General features: G+C 44.8%; 1 protein-coding gene across 5 annotated transcripts in view; it reads right to left on the bottom strand.

Annotated features, from left to right (window-relative positions):
- The window catches only part of BACH2 (BTB domain and CNC homolog 2), a 358,199-nt gene that overhangs the window by 18,108 nt on the left and 317,147 nt on the right, over positions 1 to 22,944 (bottom strand). For all 5 annotated transcript variants that reach the window (XM_029943601.1, XM_029943598.1, XM_029943600.1 and 2 more), the window contains one exon: positions 1,594 to 3,183. In XM_029943601.1, coding sequence (XP_029799461.1) covers positions 1,594 to 3,183 — 1,590 coding nt within the window. The remainder of the gene's footprint in view (positions 1 to 1,593; positions 3,184 to 22,944) is intronic.

A 22,944-nucleotide genomic window follows, 5' to 3' on the forward strand; every position in this document is an offset into this window, starting at 1 on the left:
CTAGGCCTCTGCATCAAGGGCACTTCTGAACAATGTCAGGAGAGAAAAGAAAACCTCACCTCGGTTATGACCGGAGGAAGAGAAATGAGTGAGGGAAGAGAGGGAACAAGGTTTCCTGTTTTCACAAAAACTCAGTCCTCTCAGGTCAGGGGCACAGGCACAACCCTCCACCCCAAACCTGAGGGGATATGTGCACTCAGAAAGGAATAATTCCCATCCACATTTCCTTTATAATTTCTTTTAGTGAAATTAAATCCTTTCGGTGTGTTTCTGACTTTCTCCATTTTTCCCAGGCAGTAACGGAAGAGCAGGGACCAGGCTAGCTAGCAGGACGAGGAAGTGATCATCTCTGCAGTTGGCACAGGGAGCTTTGGGATCTATTTTCAAAACATGCCCTAACTGAAACCTCATGTGCTCCTTGCCAATCTTGCAGAGGCTGAATAAGCCGCACGTGGCTCTGTGAAAAGGCCCCTCACCCCGTGTGGCATTTCTGCTGTCTGGCTGGGTTAACATCCCTACTTTACTAGGGGCTCCTATCCAGGGAGCGCAGACGCGGACTGAGGGCACTGGCCTAATGAGGACCACGCTTCGCTTCCCCCTGTGGTTTTCAGATAAGCAGCTCTGAAGAGGACTCCTCACTGGGTTTGCTGCTGCTCCCAGGCAGGTCTGAGACCCAGGTGGCAGTCTCAGGTTGGTCCCTTGTCAATCAGCCAGACAATGCCAGATCATGACACAGGCTCCCTCGGATCTCTGCGGGGGCCTCTCATGTTACAGAGGGAAAGGGGAACGTATGGGGCACCTACTCCTTTCTCTCCTTAGCCACGAGAGTCTTGCTCACAATGTGGCTGGTGCTGTTCCTGCTCTGTCTCCCAGCATCCGTAAGACACGAGGAGCCTTGGGAATTGTTATCTATAAAGCACTTCTGCGGGTGGGTTGAAACCGGTCCTCCACTCCGCTACTCCTCAAAATGACTTCTCGTCATGGCGGGGAGTTCAGGAAAGGATACGTTATGCAGTTATGTGTGACTGACTAGGGTGCTCCTGTGGTGACCTTAGGACAAGGATGGATGGTGAGCTGTCTATCGCCTGCATGGCAGCGGACAAGGGACGGCCCCAGGGTCTCCTGTTGACAAGGGAAACCTAAAGGGTGCCGGGAGAGCACCTATTACTGTGGGTCTGTCTAGTGTCAGTCAGTCAGTTTTGAAAGCGATTCTGTATTTTCTTTCACACTGACGGGGTGCAGTGCAAGGATGAGGGCGAGGAGTGGGGCATCCTTTCAAAGCAGATGGAGAAGGAGAAGGGGAGAGGGAATGGGAGAGCTGAAGTATCTCATGCTTTCATGCATTAGACTTCACATTTTGTTTTCTAATCAGCTTGCCTCTGCTTGTTGAGTACTGATATCTAGATCAAATTTCAAGTGCCTTCTAGGACAAAAGTGGTTATTTTGGAATGACTCTGAAGCAACCTGCCTCTGTGGATGGGGGAAGCATCCTTTACGGGGACCTTTAATCCGGGAGTGGTGGGGTAGCAGATAGAGTCCAGGTAAAGGACTGCAAGAGTGGACCACATGCTTGAATTTATGCGGGTTCCCTACCTCCTGGCCCCTGTCCTGCACAGGACACGACTCACTGTCTGCTTCCGAGAACGATCCGGATTCGTCGCTGGAGTTGGTTCCATAAGACTGCTCACATTTAATTTGGGGTCGGACTTGGTTGTACATTCCATCTCCCATCAGGCCTGGTTCCTGATGTTCTGTGGCAAGGAATCTGGCTCCCTGGGAACAGGGCGAGGAGGAGAACTCACAGAGAGGGAGGCTGCAGGGCGAGCCCCCACTCCCATCCTCTGCGTAGGAATAGGAAGAGCACGAGCTGGAGGTCCTGGTCCTGGTCTCCAAGGGGGGCGAGCGAGGGCAGACTTTGATTGGCACCGGGCAGCTAGTGTTGGGCCGTATCCTTCCTGGCAAATGGTCAGCCATCAGCCCACCGTGGGAGTAGGCCTGTGAGCTGGGGAGGGACTGGCCAGCCCCCACCCACAGACCCTTTGGCACCGGCTCAGAGAGGTCTTTGTCCAAACTGCTTACCCCAGAATATGAATGCACCGCAGTGCTCACTTGGTCACAAGCGCTCGAGGAGAAGATCACACTTCTCCGGTCCAGCTCTCCTTCCTGTTTACAGAGAGCCTCCAACCCAGGCCCCTTGAGGGGCGACCCCATGGTGAAGTTGGACGTGTCCTTCTGGCCCAGGTGGGGCTGTCCATAATTCCCCGGGAAAGGGGCGTAGTCAGTTTTAAGGTCACCCTGAGTGATCCCCTTGTCAAAAGGGCATGCTGAACTCCTGGCAAAGTGCTGCTGAGAGGTACCGGGCAGGCCAGATAGCTCCACACTTTTTGTTATGAACAGAGACCTTAAGCAGGAGGGGGAGGACACACTCCCGGATCTCTCCAGGCAGGTGGCCCCGGCAGGGGGGGCGGGGACAGGGGCAGGGCTGGGCTGTTTCCGGTCCATTTCAACGTCTCCTGCTCTGTCCTTGATGTCAGGCTCATCTCCGGACAGGCAGAGCGCGATGCTCTCTTCCTCGTTCTCTTCACTGGGCGGCTCACTCTTAATCTGCCCCATGGCAAGCCCCGGCTTGAGGCTGTTGCCAGAGTTATCTTCACTGAATGTGCTTGCAAAACCTGAGGTACTGTGTGATGATGCATTATAGACATTCTTGGTACATGCAAGCTGGTATTTCTTGTATCTGGGGTACTGCCTTAACGCGTCCTTCTCGGAGCTCTCCTTGCTGTCAGGGGCCACGTCGGACTCGGGCAGCAAAGTTTCTTCCTTCTCTGCTACTGGGATGGCAGCAGCCTCAAAGCTGATGGGGTCTGGAAGCATCTGGTCCCTGGGGCAAGCCACCTTGGCCGAGTCCGAGTCCATCGTCTCCTCCTCTTCCTCCTCCTCCTCTCCCGCGGAGTTCTCACGGTCCTCATGTGGGCGGGGGCACGCAGCGTCCTTTCGGCACACGAACAGGCCATCCTCGCTGTTCAGGAGCTGGGTCTGCAGGAAGCTGAAGCAGGAGTCCTCCAGGTTGTGCATGCGCAGGAACTCGGCGCAGCGGATGACCTCGCGGATGTTTTCTCTGCTGAGTAATAGTTTGGCGGTGTAGGCAAACTGTAACAGCGGCCCGAAGCCCCTGGCCGTGACCTGCAAAACAAACAGGGAAATTGCCGACGTTACCATCAGCACCACTATTGTCCCGAATCCCTCAACTGAAGCAAGATAACCAGACAGTGCTAATGTCCCAGAATAAAGACTGCAAAGGAGCAGTTAATCTCGTACTGGGTCAGCAATGATTCTGCTTCCAATAATTAGTGCCTGTCTCGTGCACGCCTCGGCTCCACTTCATCACCTGGCACACAGAATTGAAAATCACTAGGGTCAAGTGGCTAAACAAGATGACAAGGGGTTCAGTGTTTACACTAATGAAATATCCTGGCAAAAATGCACGGTAACAATGGGAAGCCTATTAATTTCCCTCCCCATCAGTCCTGTGGAGAGCCATTCTACATAAGGAGTGCTGTGACACTTGCTGATCACTTGAGCCAAAGAGAGCAACAGACATTCCTTGTCAGCTGCAAAACTGGCAATATGGTCTGTTAAAAACTGAAAGTCCACAGGGGGTGGAGAATAGCGTTCCCTCACTTAAAAAGTTAAAAAGTGGCATTAAATCGACTTCTGTCTTTCTCATTCATCATGGTTTCCAGCTGGGACTTTTCAGTCATCATGTCATCCCTGATTGTACAATGATACCAGAGATGATGACAATCCAAAGTGGCGTTCTCAACAAGGACTCAATTCCTGGACCATAAAGGATGGGGGTTACAGAACTAAACAAACTGGCTGTCATTTAAATGGCTGAAGTTTGCCGAGCGGCACAGGACGCGGGCTATTCCTTTCCTAATTATAAGCAGCCGCTTTGCCATGCAGCTGTCTTTCTTCCCGGCAAATCTTCTGAGTCTCAGCCTACTGTCAGGTGCTCCTGATTCTTTACATTTTATAGATTGAAAATGTGCTATTTATGCACAGTTTTGTGTCTGCCCACACACCCATCGCAGAGATTGACTTGGACAATTAAAAATAAATTACCCAAGGCCAATTGCTTTTTCAGATGGACGGGGATGAAACTTGCTGGTGTTCAGGGATGACTTTCTCACCCTGTATGAGAAACCTATGTGCATCGTCTAGGTTCCTGCAAGTACTGCTGACCTCATAGGAAGGGGAGGCAGGTCTACAGATCATGTGTACAAATCAAATGAACGCGACCACCATGGGGTCCTTGCTGGAAGCTGTGGTAGAACTGATTAAAAAAGCTCAGGTAAGGGCACCTGGGTGGCTTACTCGGTGGAGCATCCGACTTTGGCTCAGGTCATGATCTCACACTTGTGAATTCAAGCCCCGTGTCGGGTTCTGTGCTGACAGCTCAGAGCCTGGAGCCTGCTTCCCATTCTGTCTCCCTCTCTCTCTGTGCCTCCCCAACTCGCACTCTGTCTCTCTCTCTCTCTAAGGAAAAAAAAAAGAAAAATTATCTTGGCTTGAACTGGCAAACTGGGTAGCTGACTTCCACGTGTACTGAATTCACTGCAGAACACAGAGCCAAAACTCTTGTGAGGACTCAATCCCTTGTTCAATATTCAGCGTGGATAACAACTTTTCCGGGTGCAGTCTCCAGTGTGTTAGAACCAGTGATACCAGCCTCTTGGTCCCATTGCCAGAGTGAGAAGTGTCGTGGGTTGTCCAAGGCAGGACTGATTTTTAAATGCTGCATTCTTTCCAGTAAGGGAAATTTCTCACATATATAACTGAATGGGATTTTATTTTTTTATTAAAAAATTTTAAATGTCTATTTGTTTTTGAGAGAGAGAGAGAGGGAGAGAGTAGGGGAAGGGCAGAGGGGGAGGAAAACACAGAATCCAAAGCAGGCTCCAGGCTCTAGTACAGAGCCTGATGTGAGGCTCGAACTCACAAATCCCAAGATCATGAACTGAGCTGAAGTCGGGTGCTTAATCAACTGAGCCACCAGGTGCTCTGAGATCTTAATTGTTAATAGTTTTGAAGGACATGAAATAAAATTCCAAATTAAAAAAAATCTGTCAGATAATGAGTCCCAAGATGTTTGGTTAAAACACACACACACACACACACACGCACACACACACACACCACCACCACCACCACCACCACGACCACTACCACCACCACGAACAACAACAAAAGCATGACTGCTAGACCCACATTATAGTTCCACAAGGGCACTCACTGCCATCTTACCTTTTATTATACTTAATTGGGTCTGTTTCTACCATAAGATAGCAAACTCCTTCAGATCAGGGATTGCTTCATTTCTCTTAATAACTCTGCATCTAATTAGGGTCTCTAACATAGTAAACACCTGGTAAAAGCTTGTTATTACTGGAATGCCATAAGTCTAGCTGTGCCCCTAACGTACAATTACAGTGTACAGAGGATAACAACACAGACTGGGCTGGGTGTCATCTCAAATTACTTCTGGAGCAAGGCACTGCATAAACCAATACACCACACCACCTAGCCAGTGAAAGGTAGGCGACAGTCCTCATTTGTCCTGTCCTCTAGTACTACTATTGAGAAGGAGCTCATCTGACCTACCTTTGGGTCCTACTAAGCTGACATGGTAATAGATTCAGTAAATGTATCTACCAAATCTGTTTTATGTACTTTCCCCATAGGAACCCTTGAAAGGGAGTGCAAGGCAAGGAAGTACATATTTAGAAGTAACCAAAGGAGGCAATGAGAAAGTCACATGACCCATTTCTTCACCGTAACGTGACTTCACCACAAAGGGAAGACTGGCATGATCAAGTCGGAGGGGACCCTCCACAAGGAAGCATTCTCTGCTCCGCTCCCAGACAGTCTGCCAGTAGCTGAATGGGTAACACACAACTCGAGTTTTGGAAGATGTGTTCAATATATGGGAAACGGGGGAAACTCACGCCAACGTTATTTCTATCTTATATCATCTTTCTCCCTTATTGCCATTTCTTTTTTATTTTGATGCCATTGGTCTCAGTAAGTCCTGCTACTGTCCCCCACTATGGCTGCTTTTAAAAGGTGAAAGATTTATGTGATCTGAAGAGAAACCAGGTACTATGGCTGCTTTTATTTTTTTATTTTTTATTTTTATTTTATTTTATTTTTTTTTTGCAAAAGCAAAGGGCTTTATTACGGGTTTAGGCTCGGGAGCCTAAACTCGGGCTCACAGACTTTACCGGCGTGGTGGATCCATGCTGAGAGCAAGCGAGCCTATGGTTGCTTTTAAAGAAAATCTCTAAAGAAACCAGGAACATCCTTGGGGATCATTAGATCAGTCCCAGTATCACCATCTGCCACATGGCTACAAGGAGCTGGAGAAAGCCACTCCATGCAGGGACAAGCTGATGCTTAAATGCATGCACGGGACTGAGGATGCCAATGAGCACAGTCTCCACATCCCAAATCAGATCCTTTTGGGCTTAGGATACACGATGAGCTTGAAATGATCATCATATAGTCATAAGAGATCATCATTGAAAACAGGATTGTAAACTGTCATTTAAGTTCAAGGTCAGAGGAAATGGTGTCTGCACCATGAAATTTCAAGAGTTTGTAACTAGCTCTTCCCCTACATGAGTTTATTGTTTGTCATATTCAATTTTTCTGAATTAAAAAAATTTTTTTTAATGTTCATTTATTTTTGAGAGAGAGAGAATCAGAGTGTGAGCAGGGAACAGTCAGAGAGAGAGGGAAACACAGAATCTGAAGCAGGCTCCAGGCTCTGAAATGTGAGCACAGAGCCCGATGTGGGGCTCAAAACCACGAACTGTGAGATGATGACTTGAGCTGAGGTTGGCTGCCCAACCAACTGAGCCACTCAGGTACCCCCAATTTTGCCAAATTTTACTCAGCTTCTGTGTGCAAGGCTTTGTCTAGTGAATCAGAGTTACTATCTACCAAGGACATCCTAGTGTCCAGTACCAGGCTAGCTGGTTCTCATGATGTCCTGCAACGTAGGCATGACTGCCTCTATTTTGTAGACAGGGAAACTGAGAAGCAGGGAGGTAAAGGAATTTATTCAGGGTCATAGAGCTGGGATTCCAACCCAAGTGCGATGAGGAATATGGATAAGTACAAGACTAGGCCCTGTGCTTAAGAAATGTACAATTTAGCTTTGTAGATAAACCTTAACACTGGAAAGTTACTTACTATGAAACAGTATCAGTCAACAATGGAAAGGCTATTACAAGATTACATGATTACTTGTCAACTGAGAGATTCCGACTAGTTACAGAGAGAAGGTGACTGCTGAGGTCTGAGGGGATTCCCTGAAACACTCATAAGCAGGACACCTGGAGTAGAGTGAAATTGCCCTACATCCGCTCTCGGTCAAGAGGTGCTTTGAGAGGCACCTGGGTGGCTGAGTTGGTTGGGTGTCTGACTTCAGCTCAGATCATGATCTCACAGTTTGTGGGTTTGAGCCCTGCGTGGGGCTCTGTGCTGACAGTTCAGAACTTGGAGCCTGCTTCGGATCTTGTGTCTCCCTCTCTTTCTGCCCTTCCTCTGCTGGCTCTCTGTTTCTCAGAAATAAATAAACATTAAAAAAAAAAAAGAGTTGCTTCAATAGGGGCACCTGGGTGGCTCAGTCGGTTAAGTGTCTGACTTTGCTCAGGGTCATGATCTCACGGTTGAGTTCAAGCCTGGCGTCAGGCTCTGCGCTGACAGCTCAGAGTCTGGAGCCTGCTTCAGATTCTGTGTGTGTGTCTCTCTCTGTCCCTTTCCCACTTTCACTCTCTCTCTCTCAAATTAATAAATAAACATTAAACAACAACAAAAAAATGAGTTGCTTTGATACAATGGGTACCTTCCAAACTGCCTTGTGTCCCTCCCAGGAACCCATTTCTGGTCTGCTTCAGGCCAGTTGTAGTAACTCCAAACACACAAAACAGAAAGCAAGTATCTTCATACATGCAGGCCAGTGTTAAAACACGCAGAGGCTTTCTAAATATTAGTTTTAGCCTCCATCTTTGGTAGCTTGCACCGTCTTCCCATTTTCAGGAATCATTTAAACTCACTTGCTGTACTCAGAAAGCAAATATCCAGGTACCAATGTAAAGCTCTATGTTTATGAAACTGTGATCACAAGTCTGCATTGTTATTTACTTTCTGTTTTTAACGAGGAAGGCTCTGATAATGAGAAAAAATAAGAAAGGGCGGCAAGTGGAGAATCACACACAAAACTAACGACCCATAAAAATGTTATTTAAAAAGGTAATGATCATAAAGTTAAAGTGGAAATGAAGTGATTAGAAATAGCAAACTAGTTCCATTTCACCAGTGGTAATGGAGCTGCGTTCCACTACTCTCAGGGAAACAGACGCATCTAAGCTAAAATTCACTGGTCAGGAATGGCCTAAAGGAATGATAAACAAATGCAAAATACAATATTAGGGACACCTGGGATAGCAGTCTTGCATTTTGAATGGAATATTTTGGTTGGATTGTTTTGAAGAGTATTTTCTACCACACTTAACTATGTAACTGCCTGGTCCCATGATGTGCAGTCACTAGTATAAATGACATTGCGTCACACACTGGGGGAAGTACGAAATGTGCCGTGTGGGGCTAAGACCTACAAGAGGTCAAGAAGTGATACCCTTTGGTCCTCTGGTTGCTCCCAAGCAGGTGATGACCTTCTCCAGCAGTTGGCACACACGAGGCAAGTGGCATTGACCTTTGAGCCTTTGAAACAAGGTCATACTACCAAACTCATGTGCTATGGTGTGAGTCCCCAGGAGGATAATGTGTTGAAAATGTGACCTACTGAAACTATGACCCTTAACCTTTTGTTCCCATGGGTTCTGATGAACCCTATGCTACTGATGAAAGGAGGAGGAGCTGACGGAAACTCAGCTGGCACAGGCCCGTCTGGGCGATCTCTCTCAGGCCATACCAGCTTACTGCTGGTCAGAGCTCCTGAATGGAAACATCTCACAGTTTCACTGCTCTGGATTACTACAGGGATCTGGCAGTTAGGCTTCAGGTGTATATGGAAAACAGGGTTTGGGGATTTTTATGAGGCTTGGAGCAGCATTCTCTACTTAAGCCATGTGATCAGGGACTTTCTCTGTTGGTTCTGGCAGTATATACACACGGTTATAGCACTGAACTCATTTGCCGAAGGCTGATCAGATGAATGGGGAGATCTCGGGACTGTCTTCTAGGAGAGGGATGGCACGCTTCTGAAGGCTGCTTAATGACAGTCTTTTAAAAAAAATTTTTTTAATGTTTTTAATTTAGTTTTGAGAGACAGAGAGAGACAGCGCAAGCAGGAGAGGGTCAGAGAGAGAGGAAGCTACAGAACCCGAAGCAGGCTCCAGGCTCTGAACTAGCTGTCAGCACAGAGCTCGATGTGGGGCTCGAACCCACAAACTGTGAGATCATGACCTGAGCTGAAGCTGGACGCTTAACCCACTGAGCCACCCAGGCGTCCCAATGATAGTCTTAAGAAACACGGAATCTTTTACCTTCAGCAACACCATGTATATACTTCCCTGATGAGGCTGGGTCTCTTACAGCAAGGCACTTATGAAAGAAGACAACACAGGTGGGGTGCCTGGGTGGCTCAGTCAGTTAAGTGTCTGACTCTTGATCTCAGCTCAGGTCTTGATCTCAGAGGCATGAGTTCAAGCCCCGTGTTGGGCTCCATGCTGTGCACGGACCCAACTTAAACAACAACAACAAACCAATAACACTGATGACAACTCCCTCTTCTTTTCTGCCCCTGCACTGCAATGATCTCATAGTGCAGGGCGAAGACTGAGGTAGTGAAGAGGCATCACTTACTTCTAAGCTTAATTTTCTATAATCAATATCCATATTATCATACTTTTCTCCCCGAAGCAGCATGCGATACAAGCATACTCTACTCTTGAGGTATTTGTTAAATTAATTAACTTCACTCTTTCACTAAAGCTTCTGGTCATTTTAGTATTACTGTAGCTAAAGATAGAGCCAAAGAAAGCAATTTTGTTTGCATTACTAAAGTAACATTTAAGTTGATTTACAAGTACATACTTTTTTTTTCCTCTAAAGAAAGTAATCATCTGTGCTAGGAAGTGTGGCTTAAAAGCATAAAGTGTCTTTTCTCTCCTCTGCAGGCTTGATTTTGGTTCTGCAGCCACAACATAAAGTTCGTCTTCTATTTGTAAATCTGCCCCATGAGGTTCTCTACTTGATCATTTAGTCACTATTTTTTGTTAAATTTTTCATTCAATCATTCATTCACCAGCCATTACTGGGCACTCACTGTGTACTGTGTGAGCCCTGAAGGAACCAGCTTTCTGGAATTCAAATCCTGGCTCTACTATGCACCAGCTGAATAACTTGGGCTTGTTACTCAACCTTTCTGTTCTTCAGTTTCTCCAACTGTAACACAGGGATACCAACAGTTCCTGTCTTGTAGTAAAACCTCCGAGACAGGGTCTGGCATTGAGTAACAGCTACTATTGTTTCTTTTATTACAAAAATGAATACAAATAGTTGTTTTCTCCAAGGAGCTAAAAGGGATACCAGGAAGACAGATGTTTAATACAAATTTCACAATGTAATTTGAGTATGCAGCAGTAAATATGTAAAGGGGCTACGGGAATACCAAGCTGGGAGCAGAAACTGCTAAGGGCATCAGTGTAAACCTTGCTGGAAAAGGTGCCTTTGCCTCAAAGGTTGAAGGATGAGCTTCACTTTATCAGAATAAGTCAAAGAATGGCATGGTTCACTCCTTCTTCTTCTGGCTCCTTCTCCAAAGCCACTTTATCTGCAAGGCCGTTCCTGGGCCTCTATTCACAACTGCCCTCCTCCACCCCACCACGCAAACTGGCTACATGGTGATTTTCAGGAATAGCACAGGGTCCTGCTGAGCACAAGGCTTTCATCAATTGCACAGCTTGTGTGCCCATGAATATGGGCGTGCCAACACACACACACACACACACACACACACACACACACACACACCCTATTCCCTGAATTTGAAATGGGCTCCCTGATTTCACAGGGGAGCTGGGAGGGGATGGTATCCAAACAGTGAAACGCCACTCCAAAGGCTAGCTGGCATGCCCACTGGGGGCAGCAGCACAGGTGAGCGAGCGGTCCCTGGCAGGATCATAGATATCTTGGACTGAGGTACATGGTCAGCCTACTAAGTACTTTTTTGATTGGTTTTAAAAAAAAAAGGTAAATTAGGTAGGTTCAGTGAACAAAGACCTGACTTAAATCCTCTTATGGAAGACTCTATGAGTCTCCATCATTGAGAGTTATGATCTCAACTCTTGAGGAAGGATCCTGTAATCACCTACATTTTCACTAGAACTATGCTGTCACAAGGGTTTGCAGAAACATGTATCTTATAGTTTTTCCTAAACATAAACTTCTTTTAATTAGAAAAACTTTCATGAAAGTTATTCAGAAATTGCTCAGCTCAGAACTAAATCTATTTATGTATCTATTTGTATCTATCTATCCATCCATTGATCTATCTCCATCTATGTATTTTTTTTAAACAAGTTTATTTATTTTGTGAGGGAGAGAGAGAGTGCAAGCAGGGGAAGGACAGAGAGAGGGAGAGAGAGAATCCCAAATAGGCTCCCCACTGACAGTGTCTAGTCTGATGTGGGACTTGAACTCATAAACCGTGAGATCATGATGTGAGCTGAGATTAAGAGTCGGTTGCTTAACCTAATGAACCACCCAGGTGCCCCATCTTCATCTGTATATTAAAGTAATATTACTTTAATACAAACAGGAAAATATAAATAATTCTGGTCAACTACTAATTTTGACTTCTATAATTATTTCTTTTCCTTAGAAAAAAAATTTTTTTTTAACATTTGCTTATTTTTGAGAGAGAGACAGAGTGTGAGTGGGGGAGGCTCAGAGAGACACAGAGTCAGAAGCAGGCTCCAGGCTCTGAGCTGTCAGCACAGACCCCAATGCAGGGCTTGAACCCAGAGCTGTGAGATCATGATCTGAGCTGAAGTCGGCTGCTTAACTGACTGAGCCACCCAGGCACCCCGTATAATGACTTCTTGTAAAGTCACTATAATGACTTCTGTAATGTCAGACAGACTAAAAGTAAATTACAATTCACTTTTAGTCTGACATTATAGACTCATACACTGCTTATTTTCTATTGTTTCTTGGCCTCATGCCAATTCTTTTTATGTTCCCCTCTGTGATGCTGTGTTTTTTAGGCTTCTTTGGCTGGTCGACTTATCATTGGACTCTGCCAATAGGGGGCACTGGTGGATTATCAGAAGGCTGGAGGAATAAAGCTGTGGTTCCTTCTGTTTCTTGTTCTCTTTCTTTCCTTCCACGGTGATGTGTACTGGAGGAGGGTCCCTCCTCGACTCCCTGCTGGAGTTTTGGGTAAGGGCTGTCTCCTCCACAGGTGTAGCTCCTGAGGCATCAGCTGCTTCTAGGTCTCTTTTGGCCCTGGGAGTGGTAGCTGCTTCCTATAATCATTAATCACTGAGTTAATCTCCTTCCCCTTTCTGTTCTTCCAGTTTTCCAACACCTGTGTAACCAATTCCTTGTTTTATATCTCCTCTGTTTGAAACACCTGGCAAGGTTTCTGTTTCCCTGACTCAATCCTCATCCAGTTTACAGACAAGGAAGCCAAAAAAGGTGAAGCCCAGAAAGCCCAGAAAGGTGAAGGGATTTTCCCAAAGTCACACAGCTGGTCAGCTTGGGTTGAACTCAAGCATTCTGAGAGACTTCAACTCTCATGCTCCTTTCCTATCTGCTGCTGTTTCTCTGAAGTGAACCAGAAAAGAAATGGTACTTCATATGGAAAGACATTGTTATAAATTTTGTTACACTATCTAAAATATTCAGTTGTACATAGCTTATTCAAAGTAGTCTGGGCAACTTAGTGGTACTACCTGGGGTATGAAGAAGGGTGAGTATCACACTTGGTTCTATTGTCATTCACATTATTCAGGCTGTGCTCAGCATCAGTCCTCAGAATCTGGAAGATATCAGTGCAAGAATGCCTTTCTCATGGGGATCCATGTGGTACCAAAGTTTGGTTCCAAATTAGAAAGGCAACTGATAAAGTTGATGTTTAGAGAGAAAATGGTATGTCCTCTCTCTGTGTCAGTTGGCTTAGAATCATGGGGCTACGTAACAGCTGAAACTACCCCTTAGGTATTTCTTTGGTTATCTTAGGGTTGATGAACAGAGAAGGGGAACCAACCATTTGTTACTGTCTTTCCTTAGAACTGGCAACACCTTGACCCTGTGGAACCTTCATTTCAGCTGTGTGGTTCACCCTTTCTTCTCACCTCCATGTATGGCCTTAATTATTTTCTCATTCAGGTATACATGGATCTATTTCTCAGGTAAGTGACAGGCAAAATTTACATGCGATACAAATATAAGGTACTGTATTCATACTTACTCTAAAAGTATACAGTGAAAACAGGAAATCTCCCTTCTGAAAGATTACATAATGAAGTTCATGGAATAATTTACAAAAAAATGAATTTCGGTATAAGTGTAGATCCTAAAATAGATATAAAATAGTAGTAACTTTTTTACATTTTTCAGTGTAAAATGAAAGTGAAAAGCATCCCACTCACTGGTAATAAAACCTGCATCTAGGTTTATAGTTTCATTTGAAAAACCGCCTCCAGAAGAAAATTATTTTTTAAAAGGAGATTTAAAAAAAATTACCTAATTTCCATTTAAAATGACCCTTTCCCCATTCAGGAAACCAGTGACGTTCCTAGACCAGAATTCTCTTGAGTCAAGGTTTGGTTTTACCTCCTCAACTCTTCTAGTCATTTCAAACCAACCATCAACCACTTGATCTTCAACTAGAAAACACAAAACAGTTTTTAAGTCTTCCAGTGGTGAGAAGTTTAGTCCCTCACCAGAGCCTTTTAATGGTTCTTCATATCAAGCCAAAATTCCCGCCCTGGAGATCTAACTAGTTATGAGCCCCGATACCCTCCTCACTGCTCTCCTTTGGATCATCTTGAGTTTGACCACATCCCCAGCAGAGTATCTGGACAGACTAAATACTCCAGTCACTGGCAGAGAAGACGGAACTGTTACTTCCCTCAGTTTAGATCCTATTTTTGAGGAATGCTGATTTATTCCATTGTCATGCTATCCATGAACATCTCAGAGCTTTTTTCCAGTATATGTTACTGATAACCTGTGTCCATCTTAATCTTGCAAAATTGATTTTTTTGATCCAAGAGTATATACTTGTCTAGATATTTAGATCTATTGTCCAGATAAATTGTTCCTATTATACAAATAGCTCTTCAGTCATTTTTTTAAAGATCCGCTTTTCCCTTTTTTGAAAATTATTTCATTTTCTGATTTCCAGACTTCTGATGCTTTCCTAGGTTCTGCAATTCTTCAAAGACTTTGACCATAAAAAGTTGTACCATGTCATGTCTGATTTTTTTCCCTGTAGATTGAGGGTTTTACTTCATCCACACTGGGAGCTTAAGTATTTTCTTTCTTTCCCTTCCTTCCTTCCTTCCTTCCTTCCTTCCTTCCTTCCTTCCTTCCTTTCTTCCTCTGTTTCTCTCTCTGTCTCTCTCTTTCTTTTGAAGCAGGATATTTATTTTTCAGAGAAAGAGACAGACATAGCTAGTGAGGGAGAGGCAGAGAGAGAGAGAGGGAGAGAGAGAGAGAGATAGAATCCCAAGCAGGCTCTGCACTGTCGGTGCAGAGCCCAACGTGGGGCTCAAACCCACAAACTGTGAGATCATGACCTGAGCCAAAATCAAGAGTCGGACACTCAACTGACTGAACCACTCAGATGCCCCTTGGGTATTTTCTTAATGTTCATCTACCTGGGGCTTACAGTCCCTTCTCCAAGTTTTTCTCATTTTTCCATCTCATAGACATTCTCTTTGAAACATAATAGAGAGGTAACTCTGGACCCCTTGCCATCCTCAGTACTAAAATGGTCAGCCCCAAGGAGCAGCTATTGTTTTCCTTGCCTTCTTATTCTAAACAGAAACATACACTTATTTTCCTTGTCAGTTTAAACCCACATGTCCATTGAGGAATGAATGGAAAAACAAAATATAGTATACAAATACAGAGGAATATTGCACAGTCTTAAAAACAAAAAGAAAGCCTGTCACATACTACACTATGGATGAACCTTGAGGTCATTGTGCTCAGTACAATAAGCCAGTCACCAAAAGACAAATACTGTGTAATTCCACCTATACACGGTATCTAAGGTAGTAAAATTCATAGATACAGAAAATAGAATGGTGGTTACCAGGGGCTGGGGTCAGGGAGAAAAGGGGCGATTATTATTAAATGGGTACAGACTTTCAGATCTGCAAGATGACAAGAGTTCTGTGGACATTTTTTAAAGCACGGTGAATGTTTGATGGACTTTAGTAGAGTTCACTTAAAAATGGCTAAGATGGCAAATTTCATGTTGGGGGTTCCTTTTATGGTAATAAAAGAAATGTCTTGAAATATTCAGACTGTGCAAAATGTACTCTTTGACTACCATGTTTTCTAAGATCATATCTCTTCTACGGATCCTCTCAGATGTACTCCCATCAATTCCTTTTTAGTTGGTCAGTATTAGGACTAAAATAGCAATTCTACTCTCGTACTCTCTACCCTCTGGAAGTTGAAGCTGCCAGTATGGCAAGTGAATACTCAGGTATTTTTTTCTTAGATGAGAATCCTGGTAACTATTCATATAGTTAAAGTTATGCATCATGCTTCTCCTTTGCTGTAATTTTATAAACATGGAGTTCCTTCTACCAGCCCTATATCAACGTGATGTCCTTTTGCTCATTACTAAGAAATTCTGTTTATCACCCTGACAATAATCTCCAGTTCAATTTTTCACTTACTCCTGCTTCACCCATTGATGGATAGACATCAGAGACTACAAGCATTGCTTCTGTCTTCCCCTTCTCCTTGGTTTATCCAGTGATTCACCAGACACTTCACTCTCTCACATCAATGTCAAACCTGCTTGTTTCTGCAATAATTGATGTCACGAGTTTAGCAGGATATTCATCTCCCTCCTTCTCTGACCACCTTCAGTGTAAAGCATGAGCCTTGGACACTGCGGATTCTTCATAATTTTTAGTTGAACCGAACTGAGCTAACCCACCAGGGTAAGCAGGCAATTTGAGTCCTTCCTTCACATGACAATCCATCACATATTTGAAGACATCTGTCAAGCCCAGTTAGGGATTTTTTTTTTTCTTCAAGAACTGAAGTCATATTTTCCATCTGAAATCAAAACTGAAATACTGACAGATCACATGTCTCTTATGGAAAATGTTATTTGTTTTTTTTAATGGTTTAAAAAAAATGTTTTATTTATTTTTGATACAGAGAGACAGAGCATGAGAGGGGGAGGGGCAGAGAGAGAAGGAGACACAGAACCGGAAGCAGGCTCCAGGCTCTGAGCTAGCTGTCAGCACAGAGCCTGAAACGGGGCTCGAACCCACGAATGTGAGATCTGACCTGAGCTGAAGTTGGAGGCTTAACCGACTGAGCCACCCAGGCGCCCCTGGAAAATGTTATTTGTTACCTGACCTCTGGCACAAGTGGGTTTACACTCCATGAATATTCCAGTAGCCAGGAGGACCCGGTGCCAACAAGGGAGGACCACTGGTCTTGAGTAAGGAACGTAATTTGATCCTGACAATGTGAGACTCTGCTGCCCTCTCCCCGCTTTCATTTGTAAAACAGGAGTAAACCAGAACATGCTGAAGAAATCATATACTTGAAGGGCTTTTGAGACACAAGCATTAAGAACTCTAAAAAGATGTATATCTTCTCAATGCCTTCTTTACCGCCTTTGCAATGGAAGGGGGTGTTATTGTGGCTTCCAGAAGAAACAAAGCTGCAGATTTTGCCTTTGGGGCATGGTTTATATGACAACAATAATAGTATTTCTACAGTCTTTAGTTTCCTTCATCTACCTCCTTCTTGATTAACTACCATATAACAGAAACGGAGACACAATGACTGGGTTAACTGAGGCTCAGGGTTAACGCATAAGTCAGGGTTAATGCATATATGGAAACCAGACTTTCTGCCAAAGGGACGGTACACTGATTTTTCCTCCCTTCTCCTGTTTCTACAATGGGCTCTGCCAATGGAGAAGAGTTAATGCTGATGCAATGTAGGCACCATCTGTGCTCTGGGAGGATTTAAACAGTGGCCATCAACACAAAACCCCCATATGGGAATCAGACAGTGGCTGCCCTGGAGCTATGGGACTAGCAGACAGAAAACACAGCTCTACAGCCGTCTGGGCTGCAGAGATTGTATGACACGACACCCACACTCCTGGATAGGAGCATGAAGTCAGGTTTGCCATTTGGCCGACTCCCCTCTGTCCCCTCGAATTCTTATCTTTTCTATATGTGATTCTTGTCGTCAGGGAAGAGAATGGAGAGGGAACCAATTCAGTCCATCTATGTGGCCATGGGTGCACTTTTTTTTTTTTTTTTTGGCTGGGTTGTTGGGCTTTTGCCCTGCAGCCTTCCACAGCCTTCCCTGGGACACCAGGTTGCCAGGCAGGCAAATGACATCAAAGAGGACTGGAAGCAGGCCTCTGCTGGGAAGAGTGGTGTGTTCAGGACTTCAGATGGCTGGGCATGAAGGCATGGTCCTGTTTTTGACAATGCTGTCTTCTCTGCCAGCGCTGTGGCTGAAGCAGGTGAGGCAGAAATTTCCAACAATCCCTGGTTGGTTGTGTCCAGTTTCTGTGGGGCTGAAACACACTTTTCATGCTAACTCAGGGGATTGTGAGAAAAGGAACTAAGTCATAGTTGCATCTAGAATGTGCACCGTGGAGGAGTCTGTTCTGAGACATCTATTTTGAATGTGGCGTGGAGCTGTTATGAAAGATCTCTTTACTTACATCTCCTAACTAGGAAAACACCTTTCCTACTATAAATAAAGATATCCAAACACTCTAAAAATGAACTTTTGGTTTTTGACAGATACCCACATTTCAACACCAGGTGTTCTTGTTTTGGGTGAATCAAACTACTCCTGAAGCACACGTTTAAAGAAGTGAGTTAAGGAATCTACAATACCCAGGGGTGTGCCAGTATTTTGATGGAAGTTTAGTCACTGAAGTTGGAAATCAGAAACCTAATAAACTCTAATAGAAAACAAGCTCTTGAGTTTCCTTGCACAGTGACAGCCGCTCCCCCCCCCCCCCCCCCCCCCCCCCCCCCCCCCGCCCCCAGCACATTACAGAGTGGTTTTGCTTTGAAAGCCCCAACTAAGGTGGCAGGTGTCTGGACGGCATTGTCATTTCTTTCTTTAACAAGTGTAGGAGGCAAGGGCTTAAGAATCTCTAGGTCACCACTATGGTAAAAATAGACTCAGAGCAAAAGGAAAAACCTCTCCTTCTCTCTTTTGATACCATATCTCCTGTCCCATGCACCTCCATGATCTCTCCGGATCGTCAGTCACAGGGATGGGGGCTGAAGAGTCTTTGGGGAATGTTCCTGACATGGACTTTGTTTTAAGCAGCAACCCCCTGTTTCTATGTTTATTTTTTGAGAGAGACAGAGATAGAGAAAGAGAGAGAGAGAGAGAGAGAGAGAGAGAGAGAGAGAGCGAGAGAGAGAGAGAGCGCACATGAATGGGAGAGGGTCAGAAAGAGAGGGAGACACAGAATCTGAAGCAGGCTCCAGGCTCTGAGCTGTCAGCACAGAGCCTGATGCAGGGCTCCAACTCACAAACCATGATATTGTGACCTGAGCCGAAGTTGGATGCTTAACTGACTGAGCCCCAGCAATCTCCCTGTTTTGGAAAGCAAACTTCATTTTCTTCTCTCTGGTTTCCAGATTCCCCCCAGACTGATTCCCTTTCCAGTCTCTTTTCTAGTTGTCTTCTTGAGCCAAAATGCCAGCCTTTCTCTTGCTGTCTAGCATGTGCTCAGGCTGTGCTCACTGCCTGGATGCATTCTTCACTTTGTTTTGCCAGTTCCAACTGTACCTATGACAGCTGTGAAGGACAGGGGTGGGGGCTGTCCATCAATATGGGATGCAAGGGCCAGGAGAAACCTTTGCAAAGGAGGTAGCAATTTAGCTGGACACTATTCCCCCCAACTTGGATAACAGCTCCAGCTTAGAGATAACCAGCCCTGGCATTTCATCACACAAGTGTTATTTTGCATTGCTATCTACATGTTCTATTGTGCCTGTCTTGATTAGAAATTCCTGAAAGTCAGGGCACCTGGCTGGCTTAAGCGGTAGAGCATATGACTCTTAATCTCAGGGTTGTGAGATCAAGCCCCACATTGGGCACGGAGCCTACTTTAAAAAAAATTAAAAAAAATAAAGGATCCATATGACCAATCACTAATAAAAAAAAAAGAAGGGCGCCTGGGTACTCAGTAGGTTTAGTGTCTGACTTTGGTCAGGCCATGAGCTTGCAGTGCGAAGTCTTCCAAATATCAACATGTAGTCTAATAAAATTTGTTAAATATCTGCATTATGAAGATGAGTTGATTACTTTTTCTAGAAGGCAACATTACACATTAACAAAAGATTAACAAAAAGTTCACATTTTCATGTCAATCAGATGATATACCACTCAAAAAAGGTTAATTAATAGGAGATTATCAGATCATGAGAAGTGCTGGGGCCTTGAGTATTTCCATATACATATTAAGCATCTTGCATAAACAAGATGCCACTAAATAATCAATCTAAAAATATTTACTTGAACATTTGCTATGTTGGGTGCTGAGGTGAACTTCAAAGAAGCAAAAAAGGATGGTTTTTTCCTTGGAGAAGCTCACAATGCATTGTCCACAAGTGGAGAACAATTAAATGCTAAACTCTACACTATTGAGACTCTCACGCCACCGTCTCTGAGAGAGGAGGGATGCGCATGCGCTGTCAAAGGGCACTAAGGTTGGATGGGAGCAGGCTGAAGACGAGAGAGCACGAGATCCCTGTGAGTCAGTCAGCCTGTGCTCTCCAAGTCCCCTGTCAAAAGCAGCCCCATAGCCTTCTAGGAAAGGAACTCTATAATCACCTAGGATTTAACACTTTTCTTTACCCAAGAGAGACCGGTGCCCTCCACTCCATTTAAGTGAAACTTCAAATGCTCCTCATAAAAGGGAGCACCATGGTAGAAAAAAATGATCCATCCGGAAGAGGCCGACAGTGCACAGAAGAAAACTGTCCAACACAACAGCTGGGGCATCAGGAGAGGACACAGACACCATCGCTGCAGGAGTGGCAGGACTGAGGGAACAAGACTGGGAGCTGGTTTGGAAATGAAGGCGGGGAGTGTTCAGTGGTTGAGCAAAACTGGTTCTTCCTCAGCATGCTAAGTTGGAATAACAGAAATTTAAGGTTTGGGGGTGTGTGCTCTTCTAGATCGGCTTGAGAAAAAGCAAAGGCAAAATCCTCTTTTACACTAAAGTAGGAGAAATGACATATTTAGCAGGGAAGCTATTTTAGAAAGTCAAATGGGAAAAAAAAAAGGATATAAGGTAAAGGGGTAAAATTATGAAGTGTCTAAGAAGCAACTGCAATGAGAGAAAGACATGGGCAGGGTCAGAGTTCAAAGGTGGCTCCAGGGGATGCTGCCAGCCAAGGAGGCCAGTTAAATGGAGTGTCATCCTGTGAACTCTGTGGCAGGACCTTGCACCACCCTGTTCCCAGCCTTGGGTCCCTGACACGAGTATGAAGCACAGCCAGCTGAGAAGACCATCCTGGATTCTTACTCTGGGTGGGTAGAGAATATGGTGTGCCCCTCACCACGGTCACAGAGCAGACACCAGAACACTGTATCTGGCATATGGAAGGAACAGAATGTCAAAGGGGTTTTTATTGCACCTGACCAGATAATTAGGTAATTAGCACTGTTCACTGATAGGGCACATCCTACATGCAGCTGTACATCTCCAGGGAGGAATATTTTCAAAAATGTACTATCAAGTGCTTTTTATTATAATGTTCTCTCTTTTTTTTGTTTTTCCTGGAGAGCATTGCATTTCTCAAAAAGGATGCCAGGCACGTTTGTCTTCTGTGCCAGTATGGCGCTTTTTCACTTAGTCAAGCTGGACTGCAAACAACAAAGAAGTGACTCTGTTTCTGGTCCCCTGTGGATCTTACAACAAGCCATGCAGTGCTGGTTAGCTTCTTTGTTAACATGCCAAGCCCCCACCTGGGGGGATGCCCAATTCTAGGAACATGGTCTAGTTGGAAGACAGAAAAGACCAGGAGAGGGAGCACAAGAACACAAGATATTTATATATCTGGATTGCAGGGCAAGTCACAGAAAGAGAGCAAGGCAAGGAGAAGGAAATTGCCTCAAAAAATATATGTAGAATCAGAATCTGAATGGTATACATTTTAGGGGGAAGCAGGGGGGATTTGGGACCTCTTATTTGTTCGTCACATAGAAGAAATCGTTAGCTGATTATATTGAATGCCGACCTAAAAGGTCATTAGATTTGTTCTTGTTTGTCCTCAACATAACATTACTTTATGAACAGCTAAGTCTTTCAGCAATTAATAACACTTTATAGCTAGCTACCTTCCTGAGTCATTTTAGTTCACTTTCACCACACGGTGGTATGGAAGCAAATGCATCAAAATGGCAAGTGTGCAGCCTCATGTAGAGACCAGCTAACCTCACTTACAGCGCAGTACTTAACTGGGTTACGTCTGGAGTCTGTGTCACCCAGTACAAGGCAGTGAGGCCAGGCATTCTCCCCCACCAAGAATTCACTATACAGGATGCTGCCGGTGACCATCCTTGCAGTGTAGGGTACAGCTCACACTTTATTACCTTAACAAACACATATTGACCACCTCCCATGGTTCTATGGAGTCTTAAGTGCTGGGAGGATAAAACAATGAATAAGGAAGAAAGGGTGCCCAGTCTGAGATGTTCTAGGCTGATGGGACAGAGACAAGTCAACAGGTAACCCCAGCACAGCATAAGGTCTGTAACAGGGCAGTACTGGGGCTGGCAGAAGCGGAATCTAACTCTGAGGAAGTAAGGTATAAGCTCAAGCCCCAGTGAGGATTAGCCAGGTATTTGGTGGGAACTGATGTTGCACGTGGAAAAAAAGGAAGATGCAAAGACACATGAGAGAATCCAGCATGCAGAGCAGTGAGGCAGGAGTCCAGCTGTCGTGGGGTGCTGGGTGACACCAGTGACACTAGAGAGGTGAGCAGGGTGCAGGCAGCAAAGCCGGTCCATGTCCCAGTGAGGAGGCTGGTTGGCAATGGAGAGTCACTGGAGTCTGCCGAGGAGTACTGTGGAAAGGACTCTAGCCACATCTGGGGACAACGTGGGCAGGGGGCATTTTAGCCACAGAGGTCCAGACAAGCCAGCTGCGGCCTGAATGTGGGTAGTGGTGGTGGAAGGGAGATATAGATAAATTACAGAGACTCTTAGGGGGGAGTAGCTGCTGATGCGTGAGAGCACAGGTCAATTCAAGACTAAGAATCATGTACAAAGGGCCATCCTGCTTCTAACCAACCAACCAACCAAAGCCATAGCCTGGATATTGGTGAAAGGAGGGTTCCTGTTAAAGCCATTGGGGACATCTTACCATGTGACTGTTACTATAGGAATTATGTAAACGTTCAGAGGAGAAACTAGTATGGTTTGGGATTCAGAGTCATAAATTATTAAGGAAGCTATGGATCAGAATTCTGTAGCCTGGAGCTTTCTTTAAGGGAACACAATCATTGATGACAGTCAGTTGTTTTAGCCACTGCATGATGTAGGATTTTTAAGAACACCAAACTTGCCCAATAAATCATTCTGGGCTGGCAGTGAGAAAGAGGTGGAAGTTTCCACAGAATGTGAGGAGTCCTTTTCATTTTA

Source organism: Suricata suricatta, chromosome 7 (genome assembly GCF_006229205.1).
Source record: "Suricata suricatta isolate VVHF042 chromosome 7, meerkat_22Aug2017_6uvM2_HiC, whole genome shotgun sequence".
Lineage (NCBI taxonomy): Eukaryota > Metazoa > Chordata > Mammalia > Carnivora > Herpestidae > Suricata > Suricata suricatta.